Below are 23,791 nucleotides of genomic sequence, written 5' to 3'. Positions count from 1 at the left end.
CCCAAGGTCCCTTTCCCCGTCCGTGTATATCAGCTTCTCTCCTCCCAGCATATACGGTTCCTTCCTATTATTAATCCCCAAATGCATTACTCTGCATTTCTTTGCATTGAATTTTAGTTGCCAAGCATTAGACCATTCCTCTAACTTTTGCAGATCCTTTTTCATATATTCCACTCCCTCTTCGGTGTCTACTCTGTTACAAATCTTGGTATCATCTGCAAAAAGGCACACTTTTATTTATTTATTTATTTATTTATTTATTTAGATTTATATCCCGTTCTCCCAGTAGCTCAGAACGGTCTACAAGTAAACATACACAGTAGAAGTAATTAGGCAAATAAGATGTACAATAGGTTTAGATGCTTGGACATACAAGATTGTGCAGTATTTATCAGGGTACAAACAATTTATCAGAGTACAGACTAAGAGAGGACTATATTGAAATTTAGGAGAAGTTAAATAGGGGAGAGAAGAGAGAGGTGGGGTTTAAGGGGGGGTGTAGACTGAGGGAGACCTTTAGTTGAAGAGGAGGGTCTTTACCATTTTACGGAATGTCAATAAAGAGTTCTGTTGCCTGAGTTGGGGGGGGAGTTTATTCCAGAGATGTGGGATGAAGTGGCTGTAGGATCGTTTGCGGGCAGTTTCTGAGAGGAGGGACCTTCCAGGGGGAATGCATAGGCGTATTTCCGATTTTGAGCGGAGGGTGCGAGTGGGGGTGTAGATGGGAAGCTTAGATTTTATGTAGGAGGGGGTGGTGGCATAAATTCTCTTGTGGGCTACTGCTAGGGCCTTGAAAGCACAGCACTGGCTAATTGGGAGCCAGTGTTCAGCGCGGAGTGCTGGGGAGACCCTTCTAACCCTTCAGCAATGTCACTCACAAACATATTGAACAGGATTGGCCCCAGCACCGAATCCTGAAGGACTCCACTACTCACCTTTCCTTTCTCCGAGCGACTTCCATTCACCACCACCCTCTGGCGTCTGTCCGACAGTCAGTTTCTAACCCAGTTCACCACTTTTGGTCCTAACTTCAGCCCTTCAAGTTTGTTCAAGAGCCTCCTATGAGGAACCGTATCAAACATTTTGCTGAAATCTAAGTAAATTACATCTAGCATATGTCCTCGAAGTGAAGAAAGTCAGCATGTGTGCGAGATTTGAGCCAACGGTGCTCAGCACAGAGGGTGCAGGAACTTAAGTAACGGACACTGGGAGTGAGCCAAGGTACTCCTGACACAGCAAGGAAATGGGGGAACACGGGTGTCCAGAGCAGAGGAGAGAATAGAGTTGTACGAAGAGACAGCCTCGTGAACAGACTTAGATAACATAATGGAGGCAAAGAGAGGTGAAACATGGGATGAGATTTCAAAACCTCTTGGAGGTGACTGGGCGAGGTAGCAGGGGAGGGGGAGTAATGGTGAAATTTATCAGATGTGATCAGAGATGGGGGAGTAGGGATGTAACAAAATTACTCAATATTCTCACTATATAGTTTAAGTACAGTCATGAAAAAAAATTTTCCTTTAATATATGTCCAAGTTTAACAGTACAGTGAAACCTTGGTTTGCGAGTAAAGCAGATTGTGATTGTTTTGCAAGACGAGCAAAACACTCTCGTAAATCTTGCCTTGCAAACGGAGCATTGACTCGATTTATGAGCCCCCACCCACGAGAACCAGCATCGTCCCCCCCGTGCCCGTCCAAACCCTTACCACGATACTGCACCGGCACGCTGCACCAACCCACAGGACGTGCTGGTGCCGAAGGAGCCTGCCGGCGGCCGATGATCTCTGCTGGGCCTTGAGCATCTGCGTATGCTCAAGGACCTATGGCTCCCGCTCTCTCCAGGATTCTAAAGCTTGACCAACTGCTCATGCTCAAGGCCTTCTGGCTTCCGCTCTCTCCAAGATTCTAATGAGATTCTTGGTTTTCTCTGAGAATCTCAAAGAGAGCAGGAGCCAGAAGGTGTTGAGCATACACAGATGCTCAAGGCCCAGCGGAGATCACCAGTAGGCTCCTTTGGCACTGGAGTTGGTGCTGCATGCTGGTGCCCAAACGCAGTAAGGGTTTGGGCAGGTGAATGGGTGATGCCGGTTCTTGGGGGTGCGGTGGAAGCACGTGAGTGGCCTCGGGGGGTATTTTTGGGATATGGTGGGGTGGAAGCGCGCCATTGGCCTCAGGGGGTGGTGGTCTTTTTGGGATATGGTGGGGTAGGATGTAAGTACGCCAGTGGCCTTGGGGGCGTCTGTTTGGGATGTGGTGGGGTGGAAGCGCGCCATTGGCCTCAGGGGGTGGTGGTCTTTTTGGGATGTGGAATGAATCGCCCACGTTGCCATTCATTCCTATGGGGAAAGTTGCTTTGATATACGAGTACTTTGGTTTACTAGCATGCTTCTGGAACGAATTATGCTCGCAAACCAAGGTTCTACTGTATTAATAAATGGTGTATTTTCAGCTGTGATTGAAGGTGTCAGTTTATGAAAGGAGACCGCCAACTGATGCTTTTTCACTGATGTGACCAACTGAGTGCGATGGTGTTTTTACATAACATTATTTTTGTTTTGCTGTGTGATTTTTTTTTCCCCTTTCTCCATTTGCTTTTTGGCTTTATAATGTTATCTCAATTTTATATTCTTTTAGCAATATTATCTCTTACCCAGTGACATCAGGGTCTCATAATTCTCTGCCATCACCTCCCTGTACAGCTCTTTCTGCTCTTCATTTAAATACTCCCACTCCTCCTGGGAGAAAGAGATAAAGATGTCCTCTAATGTCACCGGCATCTGAAACACAAACCAGAAACACACTCAGCGTCTATCAGATGACCTCCCAGTGCTAGAGATCACTGGTGAGGGGAAAAGTTTGCCCAGTGTATATAATTTAGAATCAAATAAGACACAATCCCAGAACAGGGTTATATTGCAAAGAGTTACAAAGTCCTGGAGAAAGAAAGTTCTAGTACTGTATGTCTGGTTCTCTGATGATGCAGCAAAATACTGGCCACTGTCAGTGAGACCAAATTCTTCTTCTGGAACAGATTTGAAGCTTTGTCACACCTTGAGAACAGATTTTAAGGAATGTTTTGTTTTCTGTCCTTCAAGTCAGTTAATCATTTTAAATCATTAGCCACGAGGCTCTGAGGCTTTTTCCTTCCAACCAATGTCTAGATCTCCCACTGATGGTTCTTTGGGGTCTTCTTTCTTTGGGAAGCCAGAGGGAGAAGAGGAGCAGAGCAAAGATGGCGGGATGCTCGGGACAGTCTCCTACCTGCCCAGAAGCTCCTGCAGGCATTGGCCACAATTAGTCTCTTGGAGGGAGAGACGGAGATTGGGAGCTGGATCCGCAAACGAAAGAAAGAACGAAACACTTGCTCTCCTGCTGCCCAGAGACTGCGGACTTCACAAAGGGGAGGCGGAGCTTCACAGTTGCACGTTCAGACACGTCTTTTCTTCTTGGTTCAATCTCTTTTAGCACTGATTGGTCAGAATGGTTCATGCGGCGGGAAGGATAGAAGGATCCGCCCTCTAGTGTTGATTGGAGGGAGGGGAAACAAGAAGGCGATTCAGCTCCCTCTGCTACTCATTGCTCAGGATGCTCCTGGGGGAGTTTATGCTGGAAGAGAGGGAGGAGCCAGGACTGGGTTGCTGGGCAGGAGTTTCCGTCCAGCTCTTGGCTCCCTCCTGAGGGGCAGTTTGGTCTTTGCTTGTTAATTCGGCCCCCTCAGAAAGTGATCTGGAGCTCTGGGACACTCTCTTGCTCTTCACACACATGGACATGCTGCCTCTCTCTCTCTCTGCTTCTACTACATGGGCTTAGTCAGGGCCACCCTCCCATCTGTACCCAGCTCTTCCCACCATCACATGCATTTTCTGCCAGTTTTTCAGCCTGCAGCAGACCCCTCACTCCCCCCCCCCCAACTTCTGGCTAGTGTAGGTTTGCCAGATTTCCTCTTTTAAAAAAAGAGGGATGGGGAAGACAGAGGGGGCAGGAGAGGGGGAAATGGCAAAAGGGGTAAAAGGAGGCAGGGAGAGATGGTAGAGGTGTAAGGCTAAATAGATGTTATAAACTGTCAGGTAATCAGATAAACAATTGCCTGGCACTCGTGTCTAGGAGTAATACCCAATGAAGCACAGAGCTCAGACCTTTGAGACCAAAGTATATCTGAAACTTATTTAGTACTAAAAATAAATGCAAGTCTTATACTTGATGGAGGGAGCAAAATGGGGTGAGGAAGAGATGTACAACTCAGAGATAGCGGGGAGGGGAGATAGGGACAGGTGGAAGGGACGAGGACTCAGGGCCAGAAAGGAGAGGAAGGGAGAGATGTCAGATCTGGGAGAAGTGGCTATAAGGGCAGAAAGGACAGATGTTGGCCTTGTGGAAGGGAGGGAGAGAAAGAAAAGAGGAAAGAAATCTGGGTTACAAGAGTGGAATAAAGGAGGGAGGAAGAGATGTACAACTCAGAGATAGCGGGGAGGGGAGATAGGGACAGGTGGAAGGGACAAGGACTCAGGGCCAGAAAGGAGAGGAAGGGAGAGATGTCAGACCTGGGAGAAGTGGTTATAAGGGCAGAAAGGAGAGATGTTGGCCTTGTGGAAGGGAGGAAGAAAAAGAAAAGAGGAAATAAATCTGGGTTACAAGAGTGGAATAAAGGAGGGAGGAAGAGATGTACAACTCAAAGATAGCGGGGAGGGGAGATAGGGACAGGTGGAAGGGACAAGGACTCAGGGCCAGAAAGGAGAGGAAGGGAGAGATGTCAGACCTGGCAGAAGTGGCTATAAGGGCAGAAAGGAGAGATGTTGGCCTTGTGGAAGGGAGGGAGAGAAAGAAATCTGGGTTACAAGAGTGGAATAAAGGAGGGAGGGTAGATGCTATAAATCAGAGGTGTCCAACCTTTTGGCTTCCCTGGGCCGCATTGGCCGAAAAAAAAATTCTGGGGCCGCGCAAGCCCTGCAGCAAGACAGAGGAGGGAGAAGGCAAGATGGTAAACACCCGGGGGCAGCAGAGGAAAATAATCTAGACGGCTTCAAAGGCCTTCTTAAGAGCCATTTATGAGAATAATCTTTTTATTATGGCAAAAACAATACAAGTTACATGTTGAAAAGACAACTCTGTCCCCGTGGGGTCAAAGTTCTCTTAAAGAAGTCCGATCTCTGATCTGAGGGGGCTCCATTTGCAGCAGAGTGATCATTTGCATTCTCCATTCAGGGCTCCCACGAAGCCAATTCAGCAATCTGACTTTTCTCCCCATAGGAATCTGCCATTTGACATTTCAATCTTCCTCTAGTTCCTACCAGTCAAAATGCAGCCTTTGGTCTCTCCTATATTAATTGCATTTCCTCCCCATCTTCCTTTACTTTAGTCCCATATGTTCTATATTAGATACGTTGTTACTGGTGGTTTTATTCCCATTATATTTTATCTGTAACTCGCTTAGAAGTTGAATAAGGGACAGAATCACATTTGAATAAACACTTGGGAATGAATGAGTGTTGGACCATGAGGTGAGGAGAGGCTGAATAGAAGCCCAGGGCTGCTCCTTAACCCTGCACATTGCCCCAGCTCCAAACTAAGATTCACAAAGCAAACCGATCGGTTTGGGACCCCTTTACTATCAAATTTCCCTCCGGCTTGATTCACTTACCTCTCCTGCGATACGCTTCGAATCCGTGCATGCAAATGAGGTGAAACAAATGCAAAGTAGGCTGGGACACGATTCACAACACTAAATTTCCGATCTGACTGGGCTGGCCGATCACCTGAAGAAGCGACTGATGGGGGACCAGTCGAAAACCTCTTTCCGACTGGAAGCCCTGCTGTCTGCTCTGCCTCGATCTTCACCGAATCTCTCCTGCTGCATCGCCGTTCTCCTGCCCTTCCCTGAAGCTCTTCTGCCCTGCCCTGCAAGTCCGTGGTTTTAACCCGCGGTTTTAAAGCGGTTTAAAACCACAGGCTCGCAGGGCTATAAACTAACAAAAAAAAGTTTTAAGTGAATCCCAGCCTAAGTCCCTTGGAGTGTGGTGGTGGCATTCCAAGTCCCCTCCCCCATCCCTGCCAGGAAAAGTGGGGGAGGGGGAGCTCCTACCTGAGCAGAAGCTCCTGCAGCCATTTGGACATTTGGGGCTCTTCCTCTAGACCAGGTTGGTTCTTGGAGTGAGAAGAAACTGTGCACTTGAGGCTCCAGCAGAAGATGGACGACTCTTTCCTTTGTTAAGCAGAAAGTTCAGCCCATCACTTTTTCCCGCTCCCACAGAAATTCTAAATAATGAGAACCAGATGGAGCTGAAACTCCTCCTCCTTTCTGCCTTCTCCATGCTAGGGGGAGTAACCTCCCACTCCTATTCCCGCCCCAGGAACCTTTCTGACCAATCAGCACTACAAGGCGCAGAACGTTCATTGTGAATTTCCCACCTCTCCCTTGTGACATCAACAGCCTTCTCGGCTCCTCCCTAATTCTTTTCTAATCCTGAGGGAGGAAATTCCCCCCAACAAACACTGGGGCAGCTGCCAACAAGGGATCCTGCACAGGGAGAACCAAGATTGGGAGGTTGTTACAGTTAGAGAATGATATGCGGAAAAATGTGTCCCTGTCCCTGAGAGCTTCTGTCCCTGCAAACTGTCTGATCCCATCTGCACAAGCCTTGAATAGTTATGATTTTATATTGAACTTATTAAATTATAAAAAGAAACTATTCTGTTCAATTGTCATTTTCTAAGTCTCACATAATACAGAATAAGGATAAACAAGGGAATGGGGACAGGAGGATTAAGTAACTTGCCCAGGGTCACAGGAAGCATCAGTGGCTGTAGAGGCAGCAGCTCAACCGATGAGCCACCAATATCCCCTCCACTGAGAAAACTGAACAAGCCACATTATTACCGAATGCTACATAGAAAAATAGTGTATTTTCTCCCTCCCTTTTCAGTAGTTCATCCCCTTGGTTCAGTATCTTCTCTTTCCCTTCCCTTTCCTCTCCCTGTAGGCCCAACATCTCTCTCCCTTCCTTTCCAACTCCAGCTCCCCCACAACATGGGTCTAGCACCCTGTAACATAGAAACATAGAAATAGACGGCAGATAAGGACCACAGTCCATCTAGTCTGCCCACCCCAATGACCCTCCCCTACCTTTCTCTGTGAATAGATCCCACGTCACGTGTCTATCCCATTTGGCCTTAAAATCAGGTACGCTGCTGGCCTCAATAACCTGAAATGGAAGACTATTCCAGCAATCTACCACCCTTTCAATGAAAAAGAATTTCCTGGTGTCCCCGTGCAGTTTCCCGCCCCTGATTTTCCACGGATGCCCCCTTGTGCCGCGGGACCCTTGAAAAAGAAGATATCTTCTTCCACTTCGATGCGGCCCGTGAGATACTTGAATGTCTCGATCATGTCACCCCTCTCTCTGCGTTCCTCGAGTGAGTACAGCTGCAACTTATCCAGCCGTTCCTCGTACGGGAGATCCTTGAGTCCCGAGACCATCCAGATGGCCATTCTCTGGACCGACTCCAGTCTCATCACATCCTTACGGTAATGCGGCCTCCAGAATTGCACACAGTATTCCAGGTGGGGCCTCACCATGGATCTATACAATGGCATAATGACTTCAGGCTTACGGCTGACGAAACTCCTGCGTATGCAACCTATGATTTGCCTTGCTTTGGAGGAAGCTTGCTCCACTTAATTGGCAGCCTTCATGTCCTCACTGACGATCACCCCTAAGTCTCGTTCTGCTTCAGTTCTAAATAGGATCTCACCATTAAGGGTGTAAGTCTTGCATGGATTTTGGCTGCCCAGGTGCATGACTTTGCATTTTTTGGCACTGAAGCTGAGTTGCCAGGACCTAGATCAGCGCTCCAGTAGGAGTAGGTCGTGCATCATGTTATCGGACATCGAATTTATGTCTGTTGTGCGTTTGCCCACTACATTGCTTAGTTTGGCGTCATCGGCGAATAATGTTATTTTACCTCGCAGCCCTTCAGCCAAGTCTCTTATAAAGATGTTGAATAGGATCGGGCCCAGGACCGAGCCCTGCGGCACTCCACTGATTACCTCCGTCATTTCGGAGGGGGTGCCGTTCACCACTACCCTCTGAAGCCTACCTCCAAGCCAGTTCCCAACCCATTTCGTCAATGTGTCGCCCAATCCTATAGAACTCATCTTGCTCAGCAACCTGCGGTGTGGTATGCTATCGAATGCTTTACTGAAGTCCAGGTATACGATGTCCAGGGACTCCCCAACATCCAGCTTCCTCGTCACCCAGTCAAAGAAGCTGATCAGGTTGGATTGGCAGGATCTCCCCTTAGTAAATCCATGTATTTTGAGAATGTCAATTACTTAATTATAATAGTGTAATCACATCATATGTCTTATTGTATTAATAATTGGGAGGAGGATGGGAGAAAATGATTGTTTTATGTTTTACTTGTGTCATTAATAGTGCGTTTTATGCAGTATTTTATGTTCAATTAATTGTATTGCACTGTCGAAGTTTGAAAATCAATAAAGATTTAAAAAAAAATCAGTATCACTTATTCCCATAATTATGTCAAGAGATAAGTTACTGCACCTCTGCTCACCTTACCACATAGCAGCACTTTTAACCTGCCAAAATTGTTCTTACTAGTTTTATTAATTTAAAAAAGTTTTATGTTGTACTTACTGCTGTTATTTTCTTTTAGCCAAGTCTTTTTCTATTCTCCTCCGCCGCCGCGAAGCGTCGGCCCGCCTGGACTCCTCCCCCAATCAGCCAAGTCTTTTTCTACTCTCCTCCGCCGCCACGAAGCGTCGGCCCGCCTGGACTCCTCCCCCAATCAGCCAAGTCTTTTTCTACTCTCCTCCGCCTTTGGCGCGCGCCGAAGGAGCGAACTAAGGAGCAGGACGCCTCCTGAGGGCGCCTCCACTAATCATTTTGACAGTTACCTTTCAACATTAACAAATCACAAATTCACACAAACTACCAAAATACTATCATATATTTCTATCTTCCTCTTACTAACCCAAAATATATTCATTATGATTGAATTACCCCTGACTTCAATAAACAAGAATATCCCTGTACAACTAGGTTATAGACCTCTATCTTATAAACCTTCCAGAAACTTTTCAAAGTTACTTTTACCTATACCCATTATTTCTTCTCAACCAAACACTTTAACATCAAAAAAAACATTCCTACCAGCTCAAACATCCTCTACCTCCAATTTCCATTCATATTCTCTAAAACTAGGATTAATCAATACTAGATCTCTTAAAAGTAAACATCATCTCATTAAAGACTCAATTATTAAACAAAACTTACACGTCCTCTGTATTACCGAAACCTGGCTCTCTGACGGTGATGAAGCCTACCTTTCTTTCTGTTGCCCCTCTGACTATGACTATATATGGAATCATCGCCAAAACCGTAAAGGTGGAGGTCTAGCTATAATTTTCCTTAAAAATCTAATTTCATTATATGACCAATCCACAAATAATTCAATAATCGAATATCTTCACATCAAAATTAATCTAACTCAAAAAATTGATCTCCTTTTACTTTATATTCCTCCCCCTATAGACCATTCTAAACTAACTTCGTTTCATAATCTAATCTTTAACTTTTGTTCAACCACTAATTGCCCGATTATATTAGGTGATTTCAACATTCACTTTGATAACCTCAAAAACCCAAATACCTCAGATACGTTAAACTTGCTCAAAGAAGTGGACATGCAAACAGTGGTGCATGAACCCACTCAATCGGCCCAACATATTCTTGATATGATCTTAATACCCAAATCTCAAACAATTTCTCACTCAGTCCCAAATATTCTTCCGGTTCCATGGTCTGATCATAATTTGATATCACTTAATCTTCACTTTGAAGAACCTTTACCCTCAATTTACCCCTCTGAAACTAAAAGGATCTCATTCAGAGACTTTTCAAAATTGGAAATTACTGACATCACACCATTTTTCAGTTCCACCATGACTTTTCCAACTTTTAATTCTATTGAAGAACAACTTCAATACTGGAATTCTTCAGTTGAATCTATTATTAATTCAAAAATACCCTTAATTTCTAAATCTGTATCTACTCGTAAACTAAAAAATCCCTGGTACTCTAAAGATTTATCATTATTAAAATCACAACTTCGTGCTTCAGAACGGAAATGGCGTTCCTCCAAATCTTCATTTAACCTTCAACAATTTAAAGACAATGCTCTTCTTTACAAAAATAAAATTAACCAAGCAAAAAAATCATACTACACCAATAAAATTCAAAAAGCAAAAAATACATCAACCCTATTTAAAATTTTAAAAACTATTAGTCCGGAAACAAAAGCCAAAATAACCAATCAAAAATCAACTTTAACTGCACAAGAATTAGCTGACTATTTCTACCAAAAAATTGCTAACATTAGACAAAATCTTTCAGGTTTTAAAGCAAGTGGAATTACATTCGACAATACAAAAACCAGTATACCAACAGCTAAATGCGAAAATTTCAGAACTCCCTCCTTAAGAGAATTAGAAGGATACTTAAAAACAATTAATCTAAAAGGTTCCCCATTAGATAAAATTCCCCCATTCTATTTAAGGAAATTTTTCAACTTCTTTGGACCATTTATTCTTTCTTTTATCCAAAATAGTCTTTTTTCTGCAACCGTTCCAATTTCCTGGAAATCCTCAATAGTCAAACCAATAATAAAAAACTTTAAAATTAACCAAGATGATGTTTCTAATTACCGCCCTATCTCGAATTTACCATTCTTAATGAAATTAACAGAAAAGCTAGTCTTCGAACAATTATCTGACTTCATTGAATCCTCAAACGCCCTTCACCTCAATCAAACAGGTTTTCGTAAACATCATAGTACAGAATATTCGATGATTGGACTTATAACAAATATTCATTATTTTCTCGATCATCACAAATCTGTAGCTCTTTTTTCATTAGACTTATCTGCTGCTTTCGACACAATCGATCACGAACTTTTATTAATCAGGCTAAAATCATTAGGCATAGGAGGTCAAGTTTTAATATGGCTAACTTCCTTTCTATCAGATCGCTCTTCCCAAGTCAGATTTAATGACGTCTACTCTTCAACTTATTCATCGACATACGGCGTTCCCCAAGGGTCTATACTATCTCCTCTTCTATTTAATATTTTCCTATCACCTCTTCTGACTATTTCACAATCACTAGGTTTCACATCTTTTTCATATGCAGATGATATTCAACTTCTACACCCCTTTAATCCAGAGAAAGCTGACGAAATAAAGGCGATTAATGAAAAACTGGGACAAATAAAAAATTGGTTAAACAACAATAAATTAGCTCTGAACATCCAAAAATCAAAAACCATGTTTTTCACTTGGAAAGGAAATCTAACTCCAATTTTGCCATTCGTCCTTGACAATACACCTTTAGAATCTGTACCATATCTGAAAATCCTTGGTGTAACCATTGATGTAGATTTATCATTTAACAAACATATCAGTGAAATAGTTAAATCATGTTTTTATAGGTTACGTCTCATCCGTTCCATTTCAACATTCTTAGAGACCAAATCTGTTAATATTCTAATTCACTCACTAATTATTTCCAAAATGGACTACTGCAATTTGCTCCTGATTAATATTACTCAGAAAGAAAAAAGAAGACTTCAGATAATTCAAAACACAGCAATAAAATTAATTCATAAAGCAAAAAAATACGACCATGTCACACCCCTAATGATTAAATCACACTGGCTTCCTATTTCCCATCGGATTACGTTTAAAATCATACTTTTAGTATATAAAACATTACTTTATAATGAACCACAATTCATATCTAAAATGATTATTCCATACAATACATCACGTTCATTACGTTCATCCTCTTCAAATCTTTTATCAATTCCCTCCTTGAAAATCATCGGCACAAGAAGAAACGACATATTTTCTGTTATGGCCCCAACATTGTGGAATTCCTTACCAAACTTTATTAGAATTGAAAAAGACTTTTTAACTTTTAAGAAACTTCTAAAAACCTTTCTGTTTCAAGATGCCTTTGATACATAGCATATTTTAAATTAACCCCTTACATTCTGACTAAGACTATCAAACATTCCAACCCCATTATTCCCTATTGTGTTTTTCCTTAATTGTTAATTTCAACATAAAATAAATTGTAACTTTTCCCTCTTTTCCCTCTTATTCATGTTTGTCTTTTTCCCATTGTTTAAAATGTCAATAGTTTGTTTTAAAATTTAATGTGTAAAAATTATATATGTGACCACCATCTGATGGTTTTTAATTTGTACATCGCTTAGAAACTTTGTATAGGCGATTCATTAAATGCTAATAAACTTGAAACTTGAAACTTGATCAAAATTCAAAACCAAAAGAAATCCGATAAACTTACCTAGTGATGCATGCAACTGTCCATGTCTTATGAAAGGGGTGCCTTGGCTGAGTGCCCTACAGAGGACCCCGTTTCATGACCTTCTTCAGGGGCAAACTCAGGAGCACAACCCACTACTAATGGATCACCACATCTCCAACTTGAAGGCAATTAACGTGGCCTACAGTCAGATACGGTACTTATTTCCCGGGTTCTGGGGGGCTGCGTTTAAAATGAGACAGTTATTGGGGAATATGCCAGGACATTGTAATATTTCTGGTCTTGCTTTTTCGATCCTCCACTAACGGCGCAAGTGCTAGAATGGACTGGAAAAGGGACGTGAAAGTCTCCCTCCAAAAACTGGATTGCTACACATTCCCTAGGAACACAGCCAAGCTGTCTTTCAGCAGAAAAATATCTCAATTTCTTCCTTCAGTTTTTAGTCCAGTAACAAAGGGATGAGGAATTTAAAATATTATGATATCTATTTATCCAGAACAAAATCTTTTCCAGAGAAAGGAAAATGGTAAAACCAGAGGACATAATTTGAGGTTGAGGGGTGGTAGATTCAGGGGCAATGTTAGGAAATTCTACTTTACGGAGAGGGTGGTGGATGCCTGGAATGCGCTCCCGAGAGAGGTGGTGGAGAGTAAAACTGTGACTGAGTTCAAAGAAGCGTGGGATGAACACAGAAGATTTAGAATCAGAAAATAATATTAAATATTGAACTAGGCCAGTTACTGGGCAGACTTGTACGGTCTGTGTCTGTGTATGGCCGTTTGGTGGAGGATGGGCAGGGGAGGGCTTCAATGGCTGGGAGGGTGTAGATGGGCTGGAGTAAGTCTTAACAGAGATTTCGGCAGTTGGAACCCAAGCACAGTACCGGGAAAAGCTTTGGATTCTCGCCCAGAAATAGCTAAGAAGAAAAAAAAAAAAAAAAAATTTAAATTGAATCAGGTTGGGCAGACTGGATGGACCATTCGGGTCTTTATCTGCCGTCATCTACTATGTTACAAGCAATCAAGAAAGCTACATTAGTTTATGCTACACTTGTTAATTAATAAGAAATCTCTAAAGAGGACTCAGTGGAATCTTAATTAGGCTTAATGCCTACTGAATTTACATACAGTGAACATAATTTGTTAACTGGATACAAATCTTATTCCTCACATCACAGCCGTTAATTTTCTTCATGAAGTATGACTAAAGTTCTATATCAAATCTGTACGGAAACCCCCCCCCCAAAGTGTACCTAAATATCTCAAGATAATTAGCTCCACAAACTGAACGTGAGCTTATTGGTTTCATTTCACTCCGATGAAATGCTCCAAACATTTTATTTTGCCTCATTTTTCTTTGCTTTTGGGAGAGGGCGTTCCAAGTTTTTCAAATATCTAAAGGAGTCCACTGTATAGGATTAATATTTGCAGATGACATTATCACCTTTGTTACTGTAACCCTGGCTACAAGATTAATCGGGATAAAACAGCTCTGGAAATGTTTCTAAAAGTGTTCATATTACATGGAAAAATTGCATTGGTTACCAACTGAGTTGCGCATCAGCTTCAAGATTCAGTGTTTAATTTGTTTTAATTTTGACAGAGTACGGTACTGGAGTTCAAGAAAAGATTGGACAATTTCCTGCTGGAAAAAGGGATAGAGGGGTATAGATAGAGGGCTACTGCACAGGTCCTGGACCTGTTGGGCCGCCGCGTGAGCGGACTGCTGGGCACGATGGACCTCGGGTCTGACCCAGTGGAGGCATTGCTTATGTTCTTATGGTCCTGTGACTTTGGCAACTGTATTGTATAAGCCTCTGCGTAGTCTACAATCTTCTCGGCACAACTGTTGGATATTCCTTAGCTGTACTAGTCATAATTAATAAGAGACGTCTTTTATATTTATCTAGGGGATCCTTGGCCTTTGCTTGTTAAATCGGCCCCTCAGCAAGTGAACTGGGGCTCTGGGACACTCTTGCTCTTCACACACATGGACATGCTGCCTCTCTCTGCTTCTGCTACATGGGCTCAGTCAGGGCCACCCTCCCATCTGTACCCAGCTCTTCCCACCATCAGATGTTCTTGCATTTTCTGCCAGTTTCTCAGCCTGCAGCAGACCCCTCACCCCCCCCCCCCCCCCCCGCCTGCTTTGTTCTAGTGTAGGGTTGCCAGATTTTCTCTTTTTTAAAAAAAAGGACACCTGGACCCACCCCATTCTGCCCCAGCTGTGCCCCAACCCTACACCCCATTCCACCCGTAGCCCCACCCCCACAAAACTTGTTCGCGTCTGGGGCCTCTGCACATGCACAATGTCAACGCAATCATTTCAATACACATCATCGTGTTGAGGTCCGCGCATGGGTAGAGAGCATCTGGACGCGGCTCTGAGCTTGGGAACTTCCAAAACCCAGACAAAGTACCGAGGTTTGGAAATCACGCTGGGCACCTGGACAGGGTTCTAAAACGAGGATATGTCGGGGTTTTCCCAGACATCTGGTAACCTTATTCTAGTACAGGGGTACGCAATTCCGATCCTCGAGAGCCGGAGCCAGGTCAGGTTTTCAGGATATCCACAATGAATATGTATGAGATGGATTTGCATGCACAGCCTCCTTGAGATGCAAATCTATCTCATGCATATTTATTGTAGATATCCTGAAAACCTGACCTGGCTCCAGCTCTCGAGGACTGGAATTACTTCCCCCTGTTCTAGTGCAATGTGTCTAGTGGTCCTGAACGCTAGGGTCTTAAATCTTGCTTGCAGAAAAACTGTCAATCATGTTTTCCGTGAGGGAAGCGGTGTGACTGTTGGATGACCATGGAATAAAGGGAGTGCTAAAGGAGGACAAAGAAATCGCAGACAAACTGAACACATTTTTTGCGTCTGTATTTACCGAAGAGGATATACACAGCATACCTATGCAACATTGTGGGCAGAGCAACCGGGCCCAGCACTATGGAGAAGGACCTGCCATTGTTGGAACAATGGTCCAGTTCTTGGCAACTAAACTTTAATGCCAAAAAATGTAAAGTAATGCACCTTGGGAGCAGAAACCCATGCAGAACATACACCTTGAACGGTGAAAACTTAGCGAGAACCACTGCAGAAAGGGTCTTGGGAGTTCTCATCCGAGAAGATATGAAAGCTGCCAATCAGGTGGAGAAAGCTTCAGCAAAGGCTAGACAAATGCTGGGTTGCATCAGAAGGAGCTTTATCAGCCGAAAGCCTGAAGTCATACTACCATTATACAGATCCATGGTGAGACCTCACCTGGAGTACTGTGTCCAGTTTTGGAGGCCACATTATCAAAAAGATGTGAAGAGAATGGAGTCGATCCAGAGAATGGCCACTAGGATGATCTCAGGACTTAAAGACATCACATATGAAGAACGTCTGACCAGACTGCGCCTATATTCTCTCGAGGAGCGCAGAGAAAGAGGGGACATGATAAATACATTCAAATACATCATGGGTCGCATTGAAGTGGAGGAAGAATTATTTTTTCTTACGGGTCCCACGGGAACAAGAGGGCATCCGCTAAAACTTAAGGGGGGGAAAGATTTCATGGTGACACCAGGAAATACTTCTTCACCGAACGGGTGATTGATCGATGGAATAAACTTCCACGCCAGGTGGTCGAGGCTAGTAGCATACTCGACTTCAAAAGTCAATGGGACAAACAGTTGGGGGTGCTACAGAGTTATGCATAAAAGATGGGTACACTAGGGAGGGAGGGTTCTTGAGTGGGCAGACTTGTTGGGCCGCCGGCCCTCTTCTGCCATCATATTCTATGTTTCTATACCAAAACCCATCAGGCTATATACTGGAAACTAAGATGGGAAACTGTCAGGGTTGACAGTCAGTCTAGAAGAGGTATGCAAGCAGATTGATAAGCTTAAGAGCGATAAATCCCCAGGACCGGATGGCATCCATCCGAGGGTTAACAAGGAACTGAAAGGGACTATAGCTGAACTGCTTCAGCTAATGTAACCCAGGCAATTTCCAGTTACTCAGGAAATAGCCAAAGCTACATAAAATATTTCTTTCACTCAAATATTTCAAATAAAATAAATTTAATATGCATTTAAAATTAACAATATATTATAGTTACCACAACTGTAGCTCAGGAGAAGTTTTTTTTTCTTAATGTCCAATCACACACCGGTCCAGGACAGATGACTTCAGGCAAACAGGTGTTTATTTTTCTCTTCTTCTTTCTTTCTTGCGTGGGCTAGCGTTTGATTGCAGTTCTTGTTGAAGTAAAAGGCTGCTTTGTTTACCTCATTGGAATAACTACAAGACGGCATTGTATCTTCCAAAACAGACAATATTTGTTTATTGTTAGTAGAAAAAAACTTACAGTATTACAGCAGCAAAGACATATTGGAAAAAAAATATATTGTCAGTTCAGAATATGCAATGGAGAGAAGAATTTGCACCCATATGCTTAGCAGGGGGCTAGCAGTTCCCCGTAGCATAAGTAAGTGAATCTCTCTGGCTTTTTCTAGAATGCACGTGTTTTTTATATAGAGCAATTCTTCCTTTGTCCCAAGAAAGTCCATCCCCGAATTCTGGTTATGTAATTCCCTATTGGTACAAAAAATATTGTATAACTAACTCCTCCCTTTCGTCCACGCCTCTCTCTCACCTCCACACCTCCCCCCCCCCAGTAAAAGGGGGGCCTTACAGAAACAGAGAACTGTTGCTGAACTTCCTTCTTTCAGCACGTAGACATGCAGCTGCTAATTAGAGGTGTTCGAGCTGGTGTCCTTGTAAGATGAAAAGTTGGCAACGAGATGGCCTTTCCACAATCCAGCTGTCTGGTTCCCATAGCTTGGTTGGGAGACAGGAAACCCATGGTTTGGTACCAAGTTCTTTCATCTCGTTACACCCACATGAGCAGAGCTCCAGGGTGTCTGGCATATGAAGTCTATGAAGTCATACAGCAGTGATAACAGTTCAGCATAACCTTGAAGGGATATCCTCCCAGCAGGGAAACAAGAACATCATTGTTAGCATTGCAAAGCTGAATGTTTACAGACAGCAAGGTACAGGCTGGGCCTTTATGTCTGTAGTGTCCAGCATACACAAGTGAAAATCTAGGTCTGTAGAGTCCAGTTGAATCATCCATATGTCCAGGATATACATGTCATTGTTGATCCATACTACTCTATCTATTAACAAATATATAAAGGAAAACCCTAACTACTCCCCAAGATTCCACTTTAAACTAATTATATAAAAGAATAGATAATTGAGATAGCCCTAAACTATACCCACCCACAATTAACTAATATTTCAATAAACCTCTTATAACCCCAAAACACAAGTGCATATCACCAAGGTTAAAACGTGGGGGAAAAAAACCCCAAACATTGAATAAATGTTTCAGAAATACTATTATTACTACACAAATTACTCCAAACAGGATACAGTATTGTAACCAAAACTAAATTATTACTGTTCTTCAATAAATTCAAAATTTACCTTCAAAAACACAGACAACTTCCAACACACAGCTGTCTACAGAGAAAACCCACCCAAACTCAACTGCTCTCCTTGGCAATTTAGAATACTAGCCACTTCTGATTTCCTGGAGAGAGAGCTGTGCTGTCCAGAATTCATCAAGTGACATTCCGCAGTGTTCCCGCTAAGCTGCGCTGGGGTGCGCTTACGCACAAAATATTACCTCGCAGCGCACAAGTTTCTCGTCACAGCGCACACAGTGTAGAGCACAGTTCTTCAACCGCCGGTCCGCAAACAAAATCTTGCCGGTCCGCGAAGGATTCGGTCCCCGCCGCAACGAAAGGCCGGCGTCAGCTGACTTGCAACTTCCTGTTGCAGTCGCTGTGCCGGGACTCCTGCCTTCGCCGGGACTCCTGCCTTCCACCGCGTTTGCCTCCTGCCTTGTCTCCGCACCTCCAGACCAGCAGCGGCAGCTGTGTATGCTTTTAACTTCGGCACAGAGCTGCCCCTAATCAATAGTTTAGCGCGGTTTCATAAGGCAGCCTCGGGGCCTTTGCTAGGCCGGCCCACATCGCATCATCGAAGCGGGCCGGCTATCAAAGGCCCCGAGGCTGCCTCATGAAACCGCGCTAAACTATTGATTAGGGGCAGCTCTGTGCCGAAGTTAAAAGCATACAGAGCTGCCGCTGCTGGTCTGAACTCTTGGGCCGCTGAAGGAGGGCAAAAAGCAGCTGTCCTGGAGGTTTCCCTTCCTCTCGCCTTTACAGGTTCCTTTTTTCCACCTTTTTTTTTTTCCTTCAAACGGCAACGGGCCCCAGCATCGACATCAATCAAGTAAGTTCCACTGTCAATCAAGCGGTTCTGCTCGGCCAAAGCTTCCCCTGTGACATGAGCCACCCTCAGGGGAAAGAAAGTGACCCACAAAGGTGAGGGGAAGGGGGGCAGATGATGGAAGTTGGGGGGGGGGAGAGAGAGAGAAGGGGCAGATGATGGAATGGAGGAGATGAGAGAGAGAGAGAAGGGGACAGATGATGGAAGTGAGAAGAAGGGAGAGAGAGCAGAAGGCAGATGGATGTCAGTTGAGAAGGGAGAGCAGATGCTGAATGGAAGTGGGGAAAGAACACATACTGGATGGAAGGAGGAGATAAATAAAGGGGGAAGAAAATAGTAAGATAATGGAGGGGTGAGGGAAAGGGGTGACAAGCTGTGTGTAGACACAGTGAAAAGAGGGAAACGGGACTAAATAGTAAGAAAGAATTTAATTTAGATGGAGGCAGAAAATAGAGAAGGAAGACCAGAGAAGAAAAGGGAAGAGAGAGCAGAGAATGATCAGATCTGAGTGGAGGAAATGAGAAGAGAGATATGCTAAAAACCACAGGGGGGAGGGAAGGATAGAGATGCCAGACCATGAGGGGAACAGAAGGAAGATGATGGATGCTAGACCAAATTGGGGGGTGGGGGGGGGGGCAGGAGGAGAGATGGCAGGGAAAGACAGACAGTGAATGGAAGGGGCAGATGCTGGACTGAAGAGACAGAGAAGGTTATCATGCTGCTGTACCGGGCCATGGTACGCCCTCACCTGGAGTACTGCGTCCAGCACTGGTACTTTAAGAAGGACACGGTACTACTCGAAAGGATCCAGAGAAGAGCAACTAAAATGGTTAAGGGGCTGGAGGAGTTGCCGTACAGCGAAAGATTAGAGAAACTGGGCCTCTTCTCCCTTGAGCAGAGGAGATTGAGAGGGGACATGATAGAAACATTCAAGGTACTGAAGGGAATAGACTTAGTAGCTAAGGCAGGGAGAACGAGAGGGCACTCTCTAAAGTTGAAAGGGGATAGATTCCATACAAACGTAAGGAAGTTCTGTGGTAGAAAGCAACATATTTATTTGGCTCATAACTTGCTGGCGCCCGATATTTTTAGCTCACAGTGAAAAAAGTTTGCTCACAACACCCGCCCGCTTAGAGGGAACACTGGTGACATGTACAGCTCTGAATTCTTAAAGCTACAGAAATATTTTTTATAACCTTGGTTACACTAATAGCCAATCTGTCGATCAAATCGGGAAAAATTCCAGAAGACTGGAAGGTGGAAAATGTTACGCTGATCTTCAAAAAAGGTTCGGGGGAAGATCCGGGAAACTACAGACTGGCGAGTCTGACCTCGGTACCGGGAAAGATGGTAGAGGCGCTGATAAAGACCGCATCATTGATCACCTTGAAGGACACGATCTGTTGAGGACCAGCCAGCAGGTTTCAGTAAAGGCTGAAGCGAAGCTGACCACAGCGGCGCAGAATGGCATAAATGCCTCTGGGATCTTAGCACTTGTCCGGTTCCAGGGTCTTCCTGCTGAGAAAGCCAACTTGAACATCGACTCCCGGCACATGTGCTGCCGAGAGCGCCTGGCGGTGACATTCCACCCAATGAAAGAGTGTTCTCAACGCAAGCAGAGCTGAAAAATTGCTCTGAGAATAAGAAATTCTCCCTAAAAGGGACAATCTCTGAATAAAATAAGATAAAAGGCAAAACAAAAACACTCCTTCAGACATGCGTGCAGAAGTAGAAGAGAGTAACAGTAAAAATATGGAGTGGCCTCCTTCTGCAAATGGCATATGGCTAGTGGGAAACACCCCACATGTCTAGGATGCCTCACCTATCGCACTGGAAATAGAATTTAGCCCTCAGTGAGTGTAAACGATTTGTCTCCTGTGTGGATCTTCTGGTGTCTTTTTAGACTTGAAATTACATTGAAGCTTTTATTACACACATGTAAATGGTTTGTTCCCTATGTGGATCATTTGGTGTCTTTTTAGATGGGAAACCCGAATGAAGCTTTTATTACACTCAGTACATGTAAATGGTTTGTTCCCTATGTGGATCATTTGGTGTCTTTTTAGTCCTGATCTATCAGTGAAGTTTTTATTACACTCAGTACATGTAAATGGCTTGTTACCTGTGTGGATCATTTGGTGGGTCTTTAGACTTGAAACTCGGGTGAAGCTTTTATTACACTCAGTACATGTAAATGGCTTGTTACCTGTGTGGATCATTTGGTGTCTTTTTAGTCCTGATCTATCAGTGAAGTTTTTATTACACTCAGTACATGTAAATGATTTGTTCCCTGTGTGGATTATTTGGTGGCTCTTTAGACTTGAAACTTGGGTGAAGCTTTTACTACACTCAGTACATGTGTATGGCTTATCTCCCACATGGATCCTCTGGTGAACTTTTAGTATAGAAGGCTTAGTGAAACTTTTATTACACTCAGTACATTTGTATGGCTTATCTCCCACGTGGATCCTCTGGTGATATTTTAGTGTTGAACGCTGAGTGAAGCTTTTATTACACTCAGTACATGTAAATGGTTTGTACCCTGTGTGGATCGTTTGGTGGCTCTTTAGACTTGAAACTTGGGTGAAGCTTTTATTACACTCAGTACATGTAAATGGTTTGTACCCTGTGTGGATCCTCTGATGAGTCTCTAGATGTGAAGAGTTAGTGAAGCTTTTATTACACTCAGTACATGTAAATGGTTTGTACCCTGTGTGGATCCTCTGATGAGTCTTTAGATGTGAAGAGTGAGTGAAGCTTTTATTACACTCAGTACATGTAAATGGTTTGTACCCTGTGTGGATCCTCTGATGAGTCTTTAGATCTGAAGACTGAGTGAAGCTTTTATTACACTCAGTACAGGGTTTGTACCCTGTGTGGATCATTTCGTGGCTCTTTAGACTTGAAACTTGGGTGTAGCTTTTACTACACTCAGTACATGTAAATGGTTTGTTACCTGTGTGGATCATTTGGTGGCTCTTTAGACTTGAAACTTGGGTGAAGCTTTTATTACACTCAGTACATGTAAATGGTTTGTACCCTGTGTGGATCCTCTGATGAGTCTTTAGATGTGAAACTTTAGTGAAGCTTTTATTACACTCAGTACATGTAAATGGTTTGTACCCTGTGTGGATCATTTGGTGGCTCTTTAGACTTGAAACTTGGGTGAAGCTTTTATTACACTCAGTACATGTAAATGGTTTGTTACCTGTGTGGATCATTTGGTGTCTTTTTAGTCCTGATCTATCAGTGAAGTTTTTATTACACTCAGTACATGTAAACGGTTTACACCCTGTGTGGAACCTCTGATGAGTCTTTAGATTTGAAACTTTAGTGAAGCTTTTATTACACTCAGTACATGTAAATGGTTTGTACCCTGTGTGGATCCTCTGATGAATTCTTAGATATGAAGAGTGAGTGAAGCTTTTATTACACTCAGTACATGTAAATGGTTTGTTCCCTGTGTGGATCATTTGGTGTCTTTTTAGTCCTGATCTATCAGTGAAGTTTTTATTACACTCAGTACATGTAAATGGTTTGTACCCTGTGTGGATCCTCTGATGAATTCTTAGATATGAAGAGTGAGTGAAGCTTTTATTACACTCAGTACATGTAAATGGTTTGTTCCCTGTGTGGATCATTTGGTGTTTTTTTAGTCCTGATCTATCAGTGAAGTTTTTATTACAATCAGTACATGTAAACGGTTTACACCCTGTGTGGATCCTCTGATGAGTCTTTAGATGTGAAACTTTAGTGAAGCTTTTATTACACTCAGTACATGTAAATGGTTTGTACCCTGTGTGGATCATTTGGTGGCTCTTTAGACTTGAAACTTGGGTGTAGCTTTTACTACACTCAGTACATGTAAATGGTTTGCTACCTGTGTGGATCCTCTGATGAGTCTTTAGATGTGAAACCTGAGTGAAGCTTTTATTACACTCAGTACATGTAAATGGTTTGTTCCCTGTGTGGATCATTTGGTGTCTTTTTAATCCTGATCTATCAGCGAAATTTTTATTACACTCAGTACATGTAAATGGTTTATCTCCCTTGTGGATCCTCCGGTGAATTCTTAGATATGAAAGCCGGGTGAATCTTTTATTACACTGACTACATGTATATGGTTTGTATCCAGTATGAAACATTTTTAGATTTGAAAACTGAGATAAGCATTTATTATGTTCAGTAGATGTAATTGGGTTTTCATTTTTATGATTCCTTTTGTGCTTTTGGGGTTCTGAGAACAAGGGGATGCTCTTATTACCTTTAGGACTAATAAAATTAATGCTCCTCGTAGATGCAAATTCTTTTTGGTGTTTTTTCCCCTTCTTCTTGCCATGGTGGAAGTCAGAAGCCACTTTATCACTATTATTAATTCGGACTGGTCTTTGGCCCTCTGGGATGCTACTGAGCTCCCTGTCATTTCTCTCACACTTAGTGACTCCATCACTTGAGTCTCCTGCTGGGTTTTTCTGTTCCTTTGATTTCTGCTTAAAGTTCTCTGTGTGAATCCTCTTAGTTCCCTGGGAAATATTCTCACAGACATTTTCTGACTGTCTTTGGATTTCTTCTCTTTCTATGGGATGTTCTCCTTCTCTCTTCCTTTCTTGTGTGATCTCATGATCTGGTGGATATAAACAGAAGGTATTAATCATGTGTTAGAACAATGTTTCTCAACTTCTTCAAGCCAAGTGCCCCTTAAGCCTAACAAATACCAACTGAGTACCCCCGCTCAAGCTCCACCTCAGACCCCACCCCCACAATACTAGTAATAATAATAATAATAATTTTATTTCTTATATACCGCTGTACCGTGAAGTTCTAAGCGGTTTACAGTTGAAACAGAAGAAATGCAATAAGTAAGATTAATTAAGATGAAGAGAAAGTACTTAGAGTTCCCTGACTGTCCCAAAGGCTCACATTCTTGCTAAAGTACTTGAGAAAAATAAATTAGTTAGGTTATAAACATAGAGTAGAAGAAGGTAGGAAAACAGTTCATAGGAAAATTAATTTTGAATACATTATACATTATATATTGTTCAAAGCGGAATACAAATTATAGGAGATTTGGACATTACCAAAAGAATTGCGTAATAAAGATTATCTAGATAAATTACATAACAGTGT

The 23,791-nt window shown here is 43.0% G+C and overlaps 3 protein-coding genes across 6 annotated transcripts in view; all 3 read right to left on the bottom strand.

The window, feature by feature from the left end:
* The window catches only part of LOC117354644 (oocyte zinc finger protein XlCOF6-like), a 34,432-nt gene extending 28,183 nt beyond the window's left edge, over positions 1–6,249 (bottom strand). For 3 of the 4 annotated variants that reach the window (XM_033932472.1, XM_033932474.1, XM_033932475.1), the window contains exons 1-2: positions 6,082–6,249; positions 2,653–2,779 (exon numbers count right to left, since the gene is read on the bottom strand). In XM_033932472.1, the coding sequence (XP_033788363.1) occupies positions 2,653–2,779; positions 6,082–6,105 (151 nt within the window). In that variant the 5' untranslated portion in view covers positions 6,106–6,249. Of the gene's footprint in view, positions 1–2,652; positions 2,780–3,263; positions 3,400–6,081 lie in introns of those variants that run through there. The other variant, XM_033932473.1, reaches the window with a different exon arrangement.
* A 14,457-nt stretch (positions 6,250–20,706) lies between these two features.
* On the bottom strand, positions 20,707–22,539 carry LOC117355014 (oocyte zinc finger protein XlCOF6-like; the record flags this gene model as incomplete). Its single annotated transcript, XM_033932962.1, has 2 exons — positions 20,707–21,495; positions 21,574–22,539. Coding segments are annotated over 2 exons (1,755 nt in total), but the record flags the coding sequence as incomplete, so codon positions are not given.
* Position 22,540: 1 nt separating this feature from the next.
* LOC117355011 (oocyte zinc finger protein XlCOF6-like) overlaps positions 22,541–23,791 on the bottom strand; it is a 29,926-nt gene continuing 28,675 nt past the window's right edge. The window contains exons 4-5 of the mRNA XM_033932961.1: positions 22,686–23,288; positions 22,541–22,566 (exon numbers count right to left, since the gene is read on the bottom strand). Of these exons, the coding sequence (XP_033788852.1) occupies positions 22,541–22,566; positions 22,686–23,288 (629 nt within the window). The remainder of the gene's footprint in view (positions 22,567–22,685; positions 23,289–23,791) is intronic.

The sequence above is a fragment of the Geotrypetes seraphini genome, chromosome 2 (assembly GCF_902459505.1).
Source record: "Geotrypetes seraphini chromosome 2, aGeoSer1.1, whole genome shotgun sequence".
Classification (NCBI taxonomy): domain Eukaryota; kingdom Metazoa; phylum Chordata; class Amphibia; order Gymnophiona; family Dermophiidae; genus Geotrypetes; species Geotrypetes seraphini.
Note: the sequence above shows the minus strand (reverse complement) of the source record. Positions and strands in the feature narration are given on the sequence as shown.